Source organism: Lethenteron reissneri, chromosome 46 (assembly GCF_015708825.2).
Source record: "Lethenteron reissneri isolate LAM-NWPU_2019-01 chromosome 46, ASM1570882v1, whole genome shotgun sequence".
NCBI lineage: Eukaryota > Metazoa > Chordata > Hyperoartia > Petromyzontiformes > Petromyzontidae > Lethenteron > Lethenteron reissneri.
In genome coordinates, this window is record NC_083824.1 from 2,474,991 (window position 1) to 2,491,035 (window position 16,045).

The window sequence follows — 16,045 nt, forward strand, 5'->3', positions numbered from 1 at the left end:
CCTTCATTCTTTTGTTCAGAAGAAGAGCCACACCCTGTTGTTTGGCAGTCTCCTGCCCCGAGTAGAGGACTGTCCACCCCTCATGGTGGCAGGAGCCAGAACCGGTCCACCGGACCTCCTGAATGCCACAGAGATCCAGGCGGTACCGGTCCAGCTCCCGACAGAGGAGTGGCAGCCTCTCCTCCGCAGTGAGCGTTCGAACATTCCACGTGGCCATCCGCAATGGTTTTTTGTTGTTTCTGGAGGAGCCCCGAGGGTGAAAATTCAATCTCCTGGCTCCGCCAAATGGGGTTTGGCCAGGAGACGTCATAAAAGCCTGACCCCCCGGGGCCTCCGGCACAAGCTTATTTGTTACAGGTTTATGTTTAATTCGTGGTTTAGTGGTAATGAATTGAAGGTGGAGGGGTTACCAGCCCCTCACACCCGTCCAGAGCCCCCGTTTAGCCACTGTGGTGGTCACAGACGCCATGAGGGGAGAGGCCAATGGGCATTGGCCCTCCCCCCACAGCACTGCCCACGACAGTGTTGCCCGTCCGGCACCGCACACACAGGCACGGGAGAATCGGCTTGTTAATCGACTCCCTGTGGAATCGTGCCCGGGAATCGAATCGCTCCCGCTGCTGCTGCGCACCCGTGGACCCGGATCGCAGAACGGAGGCCGCCTGCAAGTCGACATGAGCAGCTGTAGCAGCAGCAGCAGTAGTATCAGTAGAAGCAGTATCAGTAGCAGCAGCAGCAGTTCGCCTCTCCTGGGGCTATCAGCGGCCAATTGAACGGCGTTTGGGGACTGATTGTGCGTCCGAGATGGTGTTCGAGTCGCTGGTGGTGGATCTGCTGAACCGCTTCCTCGCCGACTACGTCGTGAACCTCGACACATCGCAACTCAGCCTGGGCATCTGGGGGGGTGAGCAGGAGGAGGGCGAGCAGCCGTGCGGAGCCTGCTGCTTGTTGTTGTTGTTGTTGTTTCTTGTTGTTGTTGTTGACGTCGTCAAGAGTTCCAACGCGGGTTGGGCGCACAGGCGCATTTTCCGGAACTCGGCCCCGGACAGCTCCGCGACACAATTGCTCTGTGTGTGCCGCTTCGTTGTTATTTGTGTCGCACGATATTTTCCGGACATCAGCAGCTGTCTAGCGCTGCCTTGGCAGTGCAGGGCTTTGTCGGCGTAAGGCACTACCACTACGACCTGTGCAGGATTGTAAACCGCGTTCCGATGGTCTTGGGTGAATGAACACAACAAGGCGAGGTTGGATCTGGCGCGCCAAAGCAATTACCGGCTTAAATGCATCACTTGGTTATAAATTGTGTGTAATTGCAAATGTCACGTTGTGTTGTTGTATTATTAAAAGTGCCGATTGAGGTCAGTTCGTGTCGGTTAGCAGTTAAATTTAGTGATGGATTGGGGGGGGGGGTGTGGACAGTTTCACTTGATAAAAACTACGTGTAATAATGGTGTTAATACAATGGTCAGCATGTGTTCACAGCTGCTGTGTTTGTGTGTGAGTGTAGGGCGTCTTCGTGTGCGTTTTAGGTGGACTCGGCATGAAATGACCGCTCGATGCAGTAAACACGAGCGACGGGGATACAAAGGTGGCCGGGGTGGTTGCACGTCACCACCAGCCCTTGAGCACTTGCCCCAACAGTGTTAAAGGCTACACGGGGGATCTTTGTCTCATTCACGTGTATGGAATTGTTCACGTGTAGGGATGGGTGTGTCTGTGCACTGTGCATGTCGATGAACGTGCAATAAAAGTGCACCTAGCCTGGCACAGGTGCGGTCTAGTGACGGCTGTAGTTGATGTAGGTGTCTGTGTGTGTGTGTCTGTGTGTAGGGGAGCGGTAGTGGAGCGTTAGCACGCTTCGATATGAACCCTGACTCGGTCCTGGGACTCCCCTAGGTCGACTCGGCCTCAAATGAGTATTTGGTGCAGTGCGTAAACATCGCCACCAGGGAGACAAAGGCGGCCGGGCGTGGTGCTGGCCACCCACCCCACCCCCTCGTGTGCCGTGCCGCCCTTTATAGGTGCTCGCTAACAGCACTTGCCCATACAGTGTGTTAAGGCTACATGGGGGATCTTTGTTGTGTGTGTAGGTGTTTGTGTGTGTGGGTGTTTGTGGGTGTGTGTGTGTGTTTGTGTGTGTGGGTGTGTTTGTGTGTAGGGGGTTCTGTGTGTAGGTGTTTGTGTTTGTTTGTGTGTGTGGGGGTTTGTGTTTGTTTGTGTGTGTGGGTGTGTGTGTGTGTTTGTTTGTGTGTTTGTGTAGGTGTTTGTGTGGGTGTTTGTGTGTGTGGGTGTGTGTGTAGGTGTTTGTGTGGGTGTTTGTGTGTGTGGGTGTTTGTGTGTGGGTGTTTGTGTTTGTTTGTGTGTGTGGGTGTGTGTGTTTGTTTGTGTGTGTGTAGGTGTTTGTGTGGGTGTTTGTGTGTGTGGGTGTGTGTGTTTGTTTGTGTGTGTAGGTGTTTGTGTGGGTGTTTGTGTGTGTGTAGGTGTTTGTGTGGGTGTTTGTGTGTGTGGGTGTTTGTGTTTGTTTGTGTGTGTGGGTGTGTGTGTGTTTGTTTGTGTGTGTAGGTGTTTGTGTGGGTGTTTGTGTGTGTGGGTGTTTGTGTGTGGGTGTGTGTGTAGGGGGTTCTGTGTGTAGGTGCTTGGGTGTGTGTGTAGGTGTTTGTGTGGGTGTTTGTGTGTGTGTGTGGGTGTTTGTATGTGTGGGTGTGTAGGTGTGTGTGGGTGTTTGTGTGGGTGTGTGTGTGGGTGTGTGTGTGTAGGGGGTTCTGTGTGTAGGTGTTTGGGTGTGTCCTTGGCTGTGTTTATGGGTGCCTCGCCTGTTTTTGTGGGTGTGGTTATGTCTGTGCGTCTCTCGGTGAACCTAGCCTGGCACATGCGCCTTTGCGACGTCACCCCCGTCCCTCGTTGAGAATGAAGGTTGCTGTTTACATGAATGTTGTATGTACAGCACATGTGGTGAGCGGTGGCGCAGTGGTTAGCGCGCTGCACCACAATCCCAGCCATCATTCTGGGTCATTGCTAACATCAGTGGCCAGAGATACAGGAGCCGGCGCTGAGCCTCCCCTAGGTCGACTCAGCATCAAATTACTACATTGTACAGTTTGTAAAGATCATCAATGGGGGGAGATAAAGGTGGCTGGGCATGGTTCTGGCCACACCACGCCCCTCGTCCACCACTCCAGCCTTCATAGGTGCACGCTCGCAGCCTTGAACAACAGTCTGTTCAAGGCTATATGGGGGATCTTTGTGTATGTGTACACGTAAAACAATATAAGTCAATGTGTGTGCATGTGTGGAAACCACATTATAATTATTCAACGCTGTAATATTATGTAACTTTAATATATGACCAGTTTTGAATGCTGAATTACAATGCAGTTTCGCAATGCATGTGAATGAAAATGCACGCATGCCCATGTCCTACTTGAAGCTCATAGTAACTCGACCCTTTCATACAATGAATGGGTCCAAATCTTGTGGCGCTATTATGCAAAGCAGACGCTAGAAACAGCAACGTAATGCCTCTACCCAGCATTGCCATGAGTACAGAATCATGTGTCCACAGTATGCTTGCAATCGTGTGCATCACTGCCATCCATACCCAGTGCTGTTGTTCTGCAGTGGTAACTATAATAATTTATACCCAGTATTGCAATGTACTACGTACATTATAACCTATACCCAGTATTAGAATGTACTGTACAGCTTAGACAATCGTGTGTACACCCACTGCAGTAACCTTAAACATGCACAGTGCCACCATTCATACATAACAGCACTTTGGTATGCACTCAGTAATCCGTACACGGTATACAGCAGTCGACACAGCATTGTAATTTGTGTAAATTGTGCATCGTACACATAGCTGCGCAGTGAAACGATGGTGCGTGAGTCGTTCTATAAGGCGAGGGTTGTTGGAGCGTGCAGATCGGGGAAACTTCAAACCCGCTGCAGTTGTACGATGGTGCAGGAATGTGGCAGTACAGCAAGTAGGTGCAGACTTTTGAGTGTTATTCCGATGTAAGTTGCTCTGTCCCCCCCCTCCTTAATGTGCGCAAAGCCCCCTCCTTGAAAAATAATTGGACTAAAATATCGACGCTGGCCCGTCCTTAAATAGCCAGGACACTCGGTGAGGATTTCCCGGATAAAACGATTACGTCATTAGAAACCTCACTTTGTCTCCAACTAACCCCGTGCATTACATTCTAATCGCTACGACCCTGACATACACACATGCTAATATCATCCCCGGACACTTCATATTATACTTGAAACACTACTAGCTCCTACATTAATCCAAACACTGCGAACCATAGCACCGGCATCAACTCTTTACTTTAACTCGCACCGAAACCTAATACTAAACCAACAGTAATGTGAACTAACGCTACAAATACTCACGTAAAACTAACTTTAACTTCAGTAACCTTATCTCCTATCACCGAAGCACGGTATTGCAATAAATATGTTCTATGTTGCACAAACCATACTACTAACACCGGAACACATTTTTCCCAGTGACTCTTACAACAATCCGAGCACTAACTACCTAACACTGACCCCACACTATCGAATCTACCCCGTAACGATCAAGTCAAGGTCATGAGGTCATCATGGCCAATGTTGCCATTTCTCCTACCAGTTCCTGAACTTGTTTCAACTTCGACGCCTGCCCTCCAAGATGCCCCCTCAGTGTCTCCCACCTTCTGGACATCGTTCTTTTCTTGGCCAGTGGCATCCGGATGCTGAATTCCACCCTGATTTCTGAGTTGAGGAAGCAGGATCCATGAACTCATTCTGCGTAGCCGCCTTCGACTGTCCCCGAGCGGCCTGCACAGGCCTTGCTCATCTGGTTGAGGGCTGAGACAGAATGCGACAAATACTTTCAAGAACTCGCGTCGGAGTGTGGTGGATGGTGGCCGGGTGAAGCACTGGTCGGTCAGTAGCCATGCCCTCCCGAAGTTTGTTTTTATTGAACTATTACAAATAAAGTAGTAATAGGGTTTTACCCTTTTATCTGGCACCAAAAACTGACACCTTTTATACAAGGGATCATGTTTGCAATAACCACAACACAAGCAGTCAAAATGCAAACAAAAAGAGACAACTCTGATAATGATATGCACTGTCCTTGAAATTGATAGGTCCACACCCAGACGGCTTTTCTTAGAGCCTAGTCTCCACTGGTGTTGGACCAGATGACGCCAAAAAAATAAAAATTAAAATTGATGCCTTGAGTTTCCTGGCTGGCTGCTGCCTGGGCTCCTCTCCAGCTCGACACTAATCCTGTTGTTAGTAGCTGCTATGGGCCGTTGCCACCGAAACGGCGTAAGAAGTTCGGAAGACGTATAATAAATAGCGATCATAGAAAACAAACTCGCAATACACATCTTAGAATTTTATTACGTATGAAAGCTAATTACTTTTGAGTGGTCGGAGTACAGGATTGTGAGAAAAGTTTAAAAATGACAGCTCTCTGTTAAATTCTGTTGCAGAGCAACGGGTTTTTTACTCGTGAATAATATTAATAATGAACATTGTTTATCCTGGAAAGCCTCACGTAGAGTTTCAGGACTCCTTTTCATGGAGGTCCTGTTACATGGAGATGTTTGCTCAAGTCCATCAGTGAGTGGTTGGCTTCATTTGGTAATAAACGGGAGTACATGGAGAAAACCCACCATGCATTTGAGAGAACAACAATCACAGCTCTGCAAGGATATATCCATCAGTTGTTAACATACTTCTTGCTGCCAAAGCACTCTCACTCAGTTAAAATACAGCACTTTAGCCCAGGACAGTTTACCCTAACAAGGTATATGCCCTTATTCATAATTTACTGTTGAGTTAGGCCACTTAACGATTTGGCCAAATGAAATTGTCACGTGGTGCACAAGTGCTTAACAACACGGCGATTATTATTTCAGCTCGCTGGTGAATTTAAAGAACGATTCTCACAGCAAATTTAGCAACCAGATATTACTTGGCTTGAAACTGCATTGCGCATCTTTAGGATAAGGTCCAGGAAGTAGGAATAAAATCCAGACGATTAGAACAAAATAATTACAACAATTATAATTTTGAACGCTTGTACATGTGCCAGTTTATTTGATTGGAAATATCGGGTAGTGGAGGTGCAACTGAAATTTTCCTTGGCCATTATGTGGCCTAAGCCAAAAACTAATTAAGAATCATGACACCGCCTATGAAAACCTGCTTGTTAAATTACATTCCCTCACAACATTAAGTCTGTACACTTATTGTGGCAGCGCGGAATATCGGAGGCTTTTTATTTTATTACTTTGCTGGTTTACTCACTGAGTCTCATGACCCTTTATCAGGAGGGTCCTTCCAAGTGTTTGCAGTCACAGGTGATGATTGCTGAGTATAATCCTTAAAGTGCACATGGTCTGGCACAAGCACTGTGGTGATGTCACTGCCACGAAGTGGCGAACGGCGGTTATTGTATAATCCAGATTGACTAATATGCACACATTGGCCTGCCTACTCTTGCGAATTATGTCACGGGGATGTTTAATACACCCACAGTATATAACCAGGGCGGCCTACTGGGGTCGAACCGTGAACCTCTGCAGAAAAAGGTAAATGTGCTTGCCGCAAGGCTAGGTCAATATTAAAACTGCCAATTTGATGAATTGCGAGCGAGTGTTATATACAGTCAGTACATGACAAGCAGCTTTGTGGAGAGACACGTGCTTAAACAGCGGCAATTTGTCGCGACCTTGCTGATGCAGCTACTGGTGACGCGTGGATCAGTTAAGTCACATGGCAGAAGAAAGTTGTGTGAATAATATTTATTGATTTATATTTAGCGACTTGCTTACCTTTCCTATACTTTGCGCTCCTACTGGTTTTTTTATTGTTATAACTTTCTGACCCCCTGCCTCTACTGGACATCTCTGAAAATAAACTCCTTAAAAAAGTAAAAAAAAAACAACGGTGTTATTCACAACTTCGTTTAACTGACGGTGGAGAAGTACGTCAATGATGCGACACCTGCTCCACATCAACGCTTACATGAATTAATTGATGACTTTATAAATTCATCTTCAATGTGCAACTTTTGTTTGTGTGGAGTGAGGGTGCCCGTAACTCGTTGACACGGAGCGCGCGCGCCTGAGACGTCACGTGGCGCCTGCTTCTTGGGCGAGGCGGTTCGAGAGTTGAGGGACCGTGGCGTTTTTGACCTACACAAATATATATAAATAATAAGGCGTCCATATAAAATGTAAATTGCTTTAAAGTAGCGAATTAATTGATTCATTAATACCGATTTTTATACAGGCATGCATTGTCACCTGATCTGAGTATGTGTGCAACATTTTGAATTGATTGGACAACAGGAAGTCGACTAAATTTTGATTGCAAGATTTGACCACGACACAGGAATCATGTTAAGTAAAACAGCTGAATAAAACCGTTGAAAAAGAGCTTCATAGCTCATCGGATTCCTCCTCCAGTCTAAACCAAGATTCTGATTCTGAAGTGCCATAGCCTGCCCTGCCACAGGGCATGGCTGTGCCGCTGTGGAGAGATGTCCTCACGCTCGGGGTGATATTTCAAGCCCTGAGCCAAGAGTTTAATTTTCGCATTTCTATTGCGGGGGTGACAGCCACCGTTAAATTCCCTACAAAGTGGCACTCAATTTATCGACCCCTGAGGGCTGATGGGCTCACTCAATATCAAACTAGGATTGTGAACTTTCAACATTCGGAATGCGAGCCGCTCACTCTACCTGGTGAGCCACTTGGCCAGATCTTGAGCCAAATTTCACCAGGCTCACTGTTCATGAACTCTTGGAAGTGCTTGCATCAAAGGATAGTAACATCTCATCCTGTGTTCTTTGGAATCACACTCCACCTTATGTGTAACTTGCAAATACTATTATGTTTGCACACTTCTCATTCGAGTTATCGTTCAGTGCTTTCCTCCCGTAGCTAAAACAATTATGCAACTACTCTATGGTTTACACTATGGGGACCTCATTTACCAGTAAAAATATGATAATTGGTTCTTTACCCTTCTATCTGGCAACAAAACTGACACCTTTTTGCAAGGAGTCATGTTTGCATAGACCGCAATACCTGCAGTCATAAATACAAACAAAAGACATAACTCTGATAATGTGCACTGTCCTTGAAGTTGATTGGTCCACACCCGAGACAGCTTTCCTTCGAGCCTAGTCTCATATGGGTTGGACCAGATGACGCCAAAAGGCGCACAACTCGAGGACAATGCACCATCAGAGTATGAGAGCTCGGGGCAAGTATCTACACTATGGGGACCTCATTTACCAGTAAAAATATGATAATTGGTTCTTTACCCTTCTATCTGGCAACAAAACTGACACCTTTTTGCAAGGAGTCATGTTTGCATAGACCGCAATACCTGCAGTCATAAATACAAACAAAAGACATAACTCTGATAATGTGTACTGTCCTTGAAGTTGATTGGTCCACACCCGAGACAGCTTTCCTTCGAGCCTAGTCTCATATGGGTTGGACCAGATGACGCCAAAAGGCGCACAACTCAAGGACAATGCACCATCAGAGTATGAGAGCTCGGGGCAAGCATCTACACTATGGGGACCTCATTTACCAGTAAAAATATGATAATTGGTTCTTTACCCTTCTATCTGGCAACAAAACTGACACCTTTTTGCAAGGAGTCATGTTTGCATAGACCGCAATACCTGCAGTCATAAATACAAACAAAAGACATAACTCTGATAATGTGCACTGTCCTTGAAGTTGATTGGTCCACACCCGAGACAGCTTTCCTTCGAGCCTAGTCTCATATGGGTTGGACCAGATGACGCCAAAAGGCGCACAACTCGAGGACAATGCACCATCAGAGTATGAGAGCTCGGGGCAAGCATCTACACTATGGGGACCTCATTTACCAGTAAAAATATGATAATTGGTTCTTTACCCTTCTATCTGGCAACAAAACTGACACCTTTTTGCAAGGTATTGCGGTCTATGCAAACATGACTCCTTGCAAAAAGGTGTCAGTTTTGTTGCCAGATAGAAGGGTAAAGAACCAATTACTCTATGGTTTTTTCGGTAAAGTCATGTAGGTAAAAAAACGTATTACATAAATTAAAACAACTACATTTTTTTTATTAAATGAATTTTTTACCTACGTGACTTTACCGAAAAAACCAAAGAGTATGAATCCTTGCAGTCACGGAAGCTTCAAATCTTGAATTAATTATTTAACTACTCTTGGCCCAGCATCGCAATGCTGAAATGCTACTTCCTGCAAAGTCCTCTTGAGATTACGCGTAGCAGCAACATCACAAACCTCCTGCGCAAAACGTGGCAGTTCAGTTTTCCAAAAGCACTCCAACGTGATGGCGACTCCTTTATTCCGGAATGTCCCAAGAGGAAGTATCCACGTCGTGATACGGCAGAAGCTTTTTGCTGCACAGTACTCTTGCTCAGTTTCTGTTGGCTTATTGGTGGGATTTTAGCCAAGACGTCCTTGGTGAGCCAGGTGTGGCAGCTCGCGTCTGCGTTCCCAGTGATTGGTGGGATTTTAGCCAAGACGTCCTTGGTGAGCCAGGTGTGGCAGCTCGCGTCTGCGTTCCCAGTGATTGGTGGGATTTTAGCCAAGACGTCCTTGGTGAGCCAGGTGTGGCAGCTCGCGTCTGCGTTCCCAGTGATTGGTGGGATTTTAGCCAAGACGTCCTTGGTGAGCCAGGTGTGGCAGCTCGCGTCTGCGTTCCCAGTGATTGGTGGGATTTTAGCCAAGACGTCCTTGGTGAGCCAGGTGTGGCAGCTCGCGTCTGCGTTCACAGTGACTTGAAGGCAAGGGGCGGCATTGCTGTGGTGACAACTTGCACCTTAGCCAGGAATGTCCTGGGTTCAATACCTGACTCGGGCACTTTTCTCTGTGGGAGTTTGTATATTCTCCCCCCGGTTCTGCATGGGTTTGCTCCACTTTCCTTACATAGCTGACCCCCCCCACCCCCAACAATGTAACCGGCGTTAGCCAAACATCCCATTGCTGAAAAATGACCTGCAAATTACCCTTTTGGGAATAATCATCATCACGATCCATGGGCAGATTGCCCGTAAGTGTCCACTGCACATTTCGTCATTTGTTTCCGCTTTCCTGTCTTGTGGCGATATGCTAAGATTTGGGATTACACACAGAGCAATAGCTCCACAGCTCAGCCTACTGCTAAAATAGTCTTGAGACTCGGGCCTTCCCGAGTAAACAAGCGTACGTAATATTAATGACGAGGGTTGGTCGATCTCACGCAGACATGAAACTCCCACACCTGCTGAGATGGCAGTACAGCAAGTGGGGTTTGTGAGTCAGGCAGTGTGGAACTTGGAACATTATCGGCTTGTATCTCGTGGGGTTTCCCCTTGTACTCCTGTTTTTTGTACCATGATAAAACTTTTTGAAGAGGCATTGGCGAAATAATTCCTTTTCAAGGAATTGGCAGGACCATCCTGCGTACAGGTCTTGAGACTCGATAAGTTGTTATTACTGCCCAAGGCTTGCTGCCATCACAGGAGACGTAACGATTCGGCAATTAAACTGGATTCTCACGTTCACGATACATGCGTAGAATTGCGTGCTCAAATTTTTTTTTTTACGTTTAAGGCAAATTATATGAAAACATAACATTGTAGGCAAATTTACAGGAAATAAACAACGTGGTATAAGACGAGACTTTACAAACGAGACGAACATTAAAACACATCATGGGGATCTCCCTTGCCAGTATAAAAATATAAGAATATGTTTTACCCTTTCTGGCAATAAAACATTTGTGTTAAGATGTTCACCTCGAGCTCTCAATGTCCTGATAGTGCATTGTCTTTGTGCTGTTCGCCTTTTGGCGTCCTCTGGTCTAACGCTGTTTGAGACCAGGCTCTAAAGAAAGCTGTCTGGTATGGACCAATCAGTTTCAAAGACAATGCACATGCTGTCAGAGCATGTGTTTTAATTTGCATGTTCACCACAAGTATATGTCGTTAATGTAGACATGATTCATTGCAAAAGGTTTCTGTTTGGTGTTTTAACACGTTAACACCTGTTTTATTGCCAGAAAGGGTAAAACATATTGTTATATTAAAAACACAATGTACGATTCTTGATCCTGAATCGTGAATACCAAATCTCAGGAGAGGTGGCTTGTAAATGTGCCGAGTAGTCTGTCCGTGATTACTGCGCATTGGGCCGCAACCATCATAACTGGTTTTTCCGGAACCATAGCGGTCGCATTGTTTCGCCAACGTGCAGAGCTGAAAACGAAACTCCGCAATTCCCCAGCGCGTGTTTGCGTGACACAGAGAGAGAGAGGGGAGATCAGAGTCAAGAGACTTGGCACCGCCAAATGTACATTGTTGAGAAATGTACTTCTACAATGTAAGACGTCATTCGTCGGTCTGCTAGGCACGGCATCTGTTTGAGTAAATATTATCATGCGTATTTTAATCATCTGGGTTAGGCCACACGGTAGTTTTTGTGCCAAAGTTATTGTCACTAATCGCCCCTACGACGCAATAAAATGGTCACGTTTCCAAACGGTATTTTTTTTTCATTTGCTTCGTGAAGCTCAAAGCAGTTTGAGCGAAAAGTCCTCTCTTGATGTTGAATTCAGCCACGAAAAAAAGTCTTGAGCCACCAGCGATGAGGATCTTTATCGGTGAGAATTTGATCGCTACATTGGTCATGCGTAAATTATGTATTCGCATAAAGGTGACATTCTTGACGGGTGGTGGAGGTTTAAAGACGAGAACTTTGGCGTGAAACTACCACCAGAGTTTTAGACATTTGAAAGCTCTGCTCATTTACGAGCCTTTTTGAGTTTGCCATTGCGTTGTCGTATGCCGGCAAATCTGGGAAATGCTTGGCGGTCAAATTGAGTCTTTGGGGAGCACTTAAACTGTGAAATTTCATGGTCAGTTTTCTATTTGACTCTAAAATAGGGGAAGACGACAGCTCGGACTTCAGAGAGATACCCATGGCCATGATAATACAGCAAGGGTTCATAAAATATTAAATGTTGCACCCCTTTGTCAATCCAAGGCTTTTCCATGGTGTCGTTTGACCATACTTCACCACACTGGTCAGTGCAGGTTGGTGAAGAGGGTTGCAGGGGTGGATGCGCAGGAACGGCCTAGGCTAACCGTAGTTACAGTTATTAGCCATGGTCGGGAGTTGAACTCGGGTTGCCGGGTTCATAGCACAGTGAACTAACCACTGCGCCACTACCCCACCGCTCCACCTTAAGGGTTCATTATTGAGCAAAAATCCGGCACGAGTCGATCTCTGCCTGATCTTAGCAGTTTTTTTTTTGCCGAGCCCATGAGCAGCGCAGCGAGCTTGCGGCTTTGCGCAGTCAGCAGGAGCCAGGGGAATCGATGTGGGCAGGACGGCCAATGCGCAGTTTTCTTGGGGACGTGGGCGGGCGAGCGGGCGGGTGGCTGAGTGGGCGGGCGGGTGGCTGTGCGGGCGGGCGGGTGGCTGAGCGGGCGGGCGAGCGGGCCGGCGGGCGGGTGGCTGAGCGGGCCGGCGGGCGAGCGGGCCGGCGGGCGGGTGGCTGGGCGGGCGGGCGAGCGGGCCGGCGGGCGGGTGGCTGGGCGGGCGGGCGGGTGGCTGAGCGGGCGGGCGAGCGGGCCGGCGGGCGGGTGGCTGAGCGGGCCGGCGGGCGAGCGGGCCGGCGGGCGGGTGGCTGGGCGGGCGGGCGAGCGGGCCGGCGGGCGGGTGGCTGGGCGGGCGGGTGGCTGAGCGGGCGGGCGAGCGGGCCGGCGGGCGGGTGGCTGGGCGGGCGGGTGGCTGAGCGGGCGGGCGAGCGGGCCGGCGGGCGGGTGGCTGAGCGGGCGGGCGGGCGAGCGGGCCGGCGGGTGGGTGGCTGAGCGGGCGGGTGGCTGAGCGGGCGGGCGGGCGAGCGGGCCGGCGGGTGGGTGGCTGAGCGGGCGGGTGGCTGAGCGGGCGGGCGAGCGGGCCGGCGACTCCTTTATTCCGGAATGTCCCAAGAGGAAGTATCCACGTCGTGATACGGCAGAAGCTTTTTGCTGCACAGTACTCTTGCTCAGTTTTTGTTGGCTTATTGGTGGGATTTTAGCCAAGACGTCCTTGGTGAGCCAGGTGTGGCAGCTCGCGTCTGCGTTCCCAGTGACTTGAAGGCAAGGGGCGGCATTGCTGTGGTGACAACTTGCACCTTAGCCAGGAATGTCCTGGGTTCAATACCTGACTCGGGCACTTTTCTCTGTGGGAGTTTGTATATTCTCCCCCCGGTTCTGCATGGGTTTGCTCCACTTTCCTTACATAGCTGACCCCCCCCACCCCCAACAATGTAACCGGCGTTAGCCAAACATCCCATTGCTGAAAAATGACCTGCAAATTACCCTTTTGGGAATAATCATCATCACGATCCATGGGCAGATTGCCCGTAAGTGTCCACTGCACATTTCGTCATTTGTTTCCGCTTTCCTGTCTTGTGGCGATATGCTAAGATTTGGGATTACACACAGAGCAATAGCTCCACAGCTCAGCCTACTGCTAAAATAGTCTTGAGACTCGGGCCTTCCCGAGTAAACAAGCGTACGTAATATTAATGACGAGGGTTGGTCGATCTCACGCAGACATGAAACTCCCACACCTGCTGAGATGGCAGTACAGCAAGTGGGGTTTGTGAGTCAGGCAGTGTGGAACTTGGAACATTATCGGCTTGTATCTCGTGGGGTTTCCCCTTGTACTCCTGTTTTTTGTACCATGATAAAACTTTTTGAAGAGGCATTGGCGAAATAATTCCTTTTCAAGGAATTGGCAGGACCATCCTGCGTACAGGTCTTGAGACTCGATAAGTTGTTATTACTGCCCAAGGCTTGCTGCCATCACAGGAGACGTAACGATTCGGCAATTAAACTGGATTCTCACGTTCACGATACATGCGTAGAATTGCGTGCTCAAATTTTTTTTTTTACGTTTAAGGCAAATTATATGAAAACATAACATTGTAGGCAAATTTACAGGAAATAAACAACGTGGTATAAGACGAGACTTTACAAACGAGACGAACATTAAAACACATCATGGGGATCTCCCTTGCCAGTATAAAAATATAAGAATATGTTTTACCCTTTCTGGCAATAAAACATTTGTGTTAAGATGTTCACCTCGAGCTCTCAATGTCCTGATAGTGCATTGTCTTTGTGCTGTTCGCCTTTTGGCGTCCTCTGGTCTAACGCTGTTTGAGACCAGGCTCTAAAGAAAGCTGTCTGGTATGGACCAATCAGTTTCAAAGACAATGCACATGCTGTCAGAGCATGTGTTTTAATTTGCATGTTCACCACAAGTATATGTCGTTAATGTAGACATGATTCATTGCAAAAGGTTTCTGTTTGGTGTTTTAACACGTTAACACCTGTTTTATTGCCAGAAAGGGTAAAACATATTGTTATATTAAAAACACAATGTACGATTCTTGATCCTGAATCGTGAATACCAAATCTCAGGAGAGGTGGCTTGTAAATGTGCCGAGTAGTCTGTCCGTGATTACTGCGCATTGGGCCGCAACCATCATAACTGGTTTTTCCGGAACCATAGCGGTCGCATTGTTTCGCCAACGTGCAGAGCTGAAAACGAAACTCCGCAATTCCCCAGCGCGTGTTTGCGTGACACAGAGAGAGAGAGGGGAGATCAGAGTCAAGAGACTTGGCACCGCCAAATGTACATTGTTGAGAAATGTACTTCTACAATGTAAGACGTCATTCGTCGGTCTGCTAGGCACGGCATCTGTTTGAGTAAATATTATCATGCGTATTTTAATCATCTGGGTTAGGCCACACGGTAGTTTTTGTGCCAAAGTTATTGTCACTAATCGCCCCTACGACGCAATAAAATGGTCACGTTTCCAAACGGTATTTTTTTTTCATTTGCTTCGTGAAGCTCAAAGCAGTTTGAGCGAAAAGTCCTCTCTTGATGTTGAATTCAGCCACGAAAAAAAGTCTTGAGCCACCAGCGATGAGGATCTTTATCGGTGAGAATTTGATCGCTACATTGGTCATGCGTAAATTATGTATTCGCATAAAGGTGACATTCTTGACGGGTGGTGGAGGTTTAAAGACGAGAACTTTGGCGTGAAACTACCACCAGAGTTTTAGACATTTGAAAGCTCTGCTCATTTACGAGCCTTTTTGAGTTTGCCATTGCGTTGTCGTATGCCGGCAAATCTGGGAAATGCTTGGCGGTCAAATTGAGTCTTTGGGGAGCACTTAAACTGTGAAATTTCATGGTCAGTTTTCTATTTGACTCTAAAATAGGGGAAGACGACAGCTCGGACTTCAGAGAGATACCCATGGCCATGATAATACAGCAAGGGTTCATAAAATATTAAATGTTGCACCCCTTTGTCAATCCAAGGCTTTTCCATGGTGTCGTTTGACCATACTTCACCACACTGGTCAGTGCAGGTTGGTGAAGAGGGTTGCAGGGGTGGATGCGCAGGAACGGCCTAGGCTAACCGTAGTTACAGTTATTAGCCATGGTCGGGAGTTGAACTCGGGTTGCCGGGTTCATAGCACAGTGAACTAACCACTGCGCCACTACCCCACCGCTCCACCTTAAGGGTTCATTATTGAGCAAAAATCCGGCACGAGTCGATCTCTGCCTGATCTTAGCAGTTTTTTTTTGCCGAGCCCATGAGCAGCGCAGCGAGCTTGCGGCTTTGCGCAGTCAGCAGGAGCCAGGGGAATCGATGTGGGCAGGACGGCCAATGCGCAGTTTTCTTGGGGACGTGGGCGGGCGAGCGGGCGGGTGGCTGAGTGGGCGGGCGGGTGGCTGTGCGGGCGGGCGGGTGGCTGAGCGGGCGGGCGAGCGGGCCGGCGGGCGGGTGGCTGAGCGGGCCGGCGGGCGAGCGGGCCGGCGGGCGGGTGGCTGGGCGGGCGGGCGAGCGGGCCGGCGGGCGGTGGCTGGGCGGGCGGGCGGGTGGCTGAGCGGGCGGGCGAGCGGGCCGGCGGGCGGGTGGCTGAGCGGGCCGGCGGGCGAGCGGGCCGGCGGGCGG

The 16,045-nt window shown here is 48.4% G+C and overlaps 1 protein-coding gene across 4 annotated transcripts in view; it reads left to right on the forward strand.

Annotated features, from left to right (window-relative positions):
* Positions 1–632: 632 nt before the first annotated feature.
* The window catches only part of LOC133354101 (intermembrane lipid transfer protein VPS13C-like), a 126,246-nt gene continuing 110,833 nt past the window's right edge, over positions 633–16,045 (forward strand). For 3 of the 4 annotated variants that reach the window (XM_061570674.1, XM_061570677.1, XM_061570676.1), the window contains exon 1: positions 633–904. In XM_061570674.1, coding sequence (XP_061426658.1) covers positions 805–904 — 100 coding nt within the window. In that variant the 5' untranslated portion in view covers positions 633–804. The remainder of the gene's footprint in view (positions 905–16,045) is intronic. The other variant, XM_061570675.1, reaches the window with a different exon arrangement.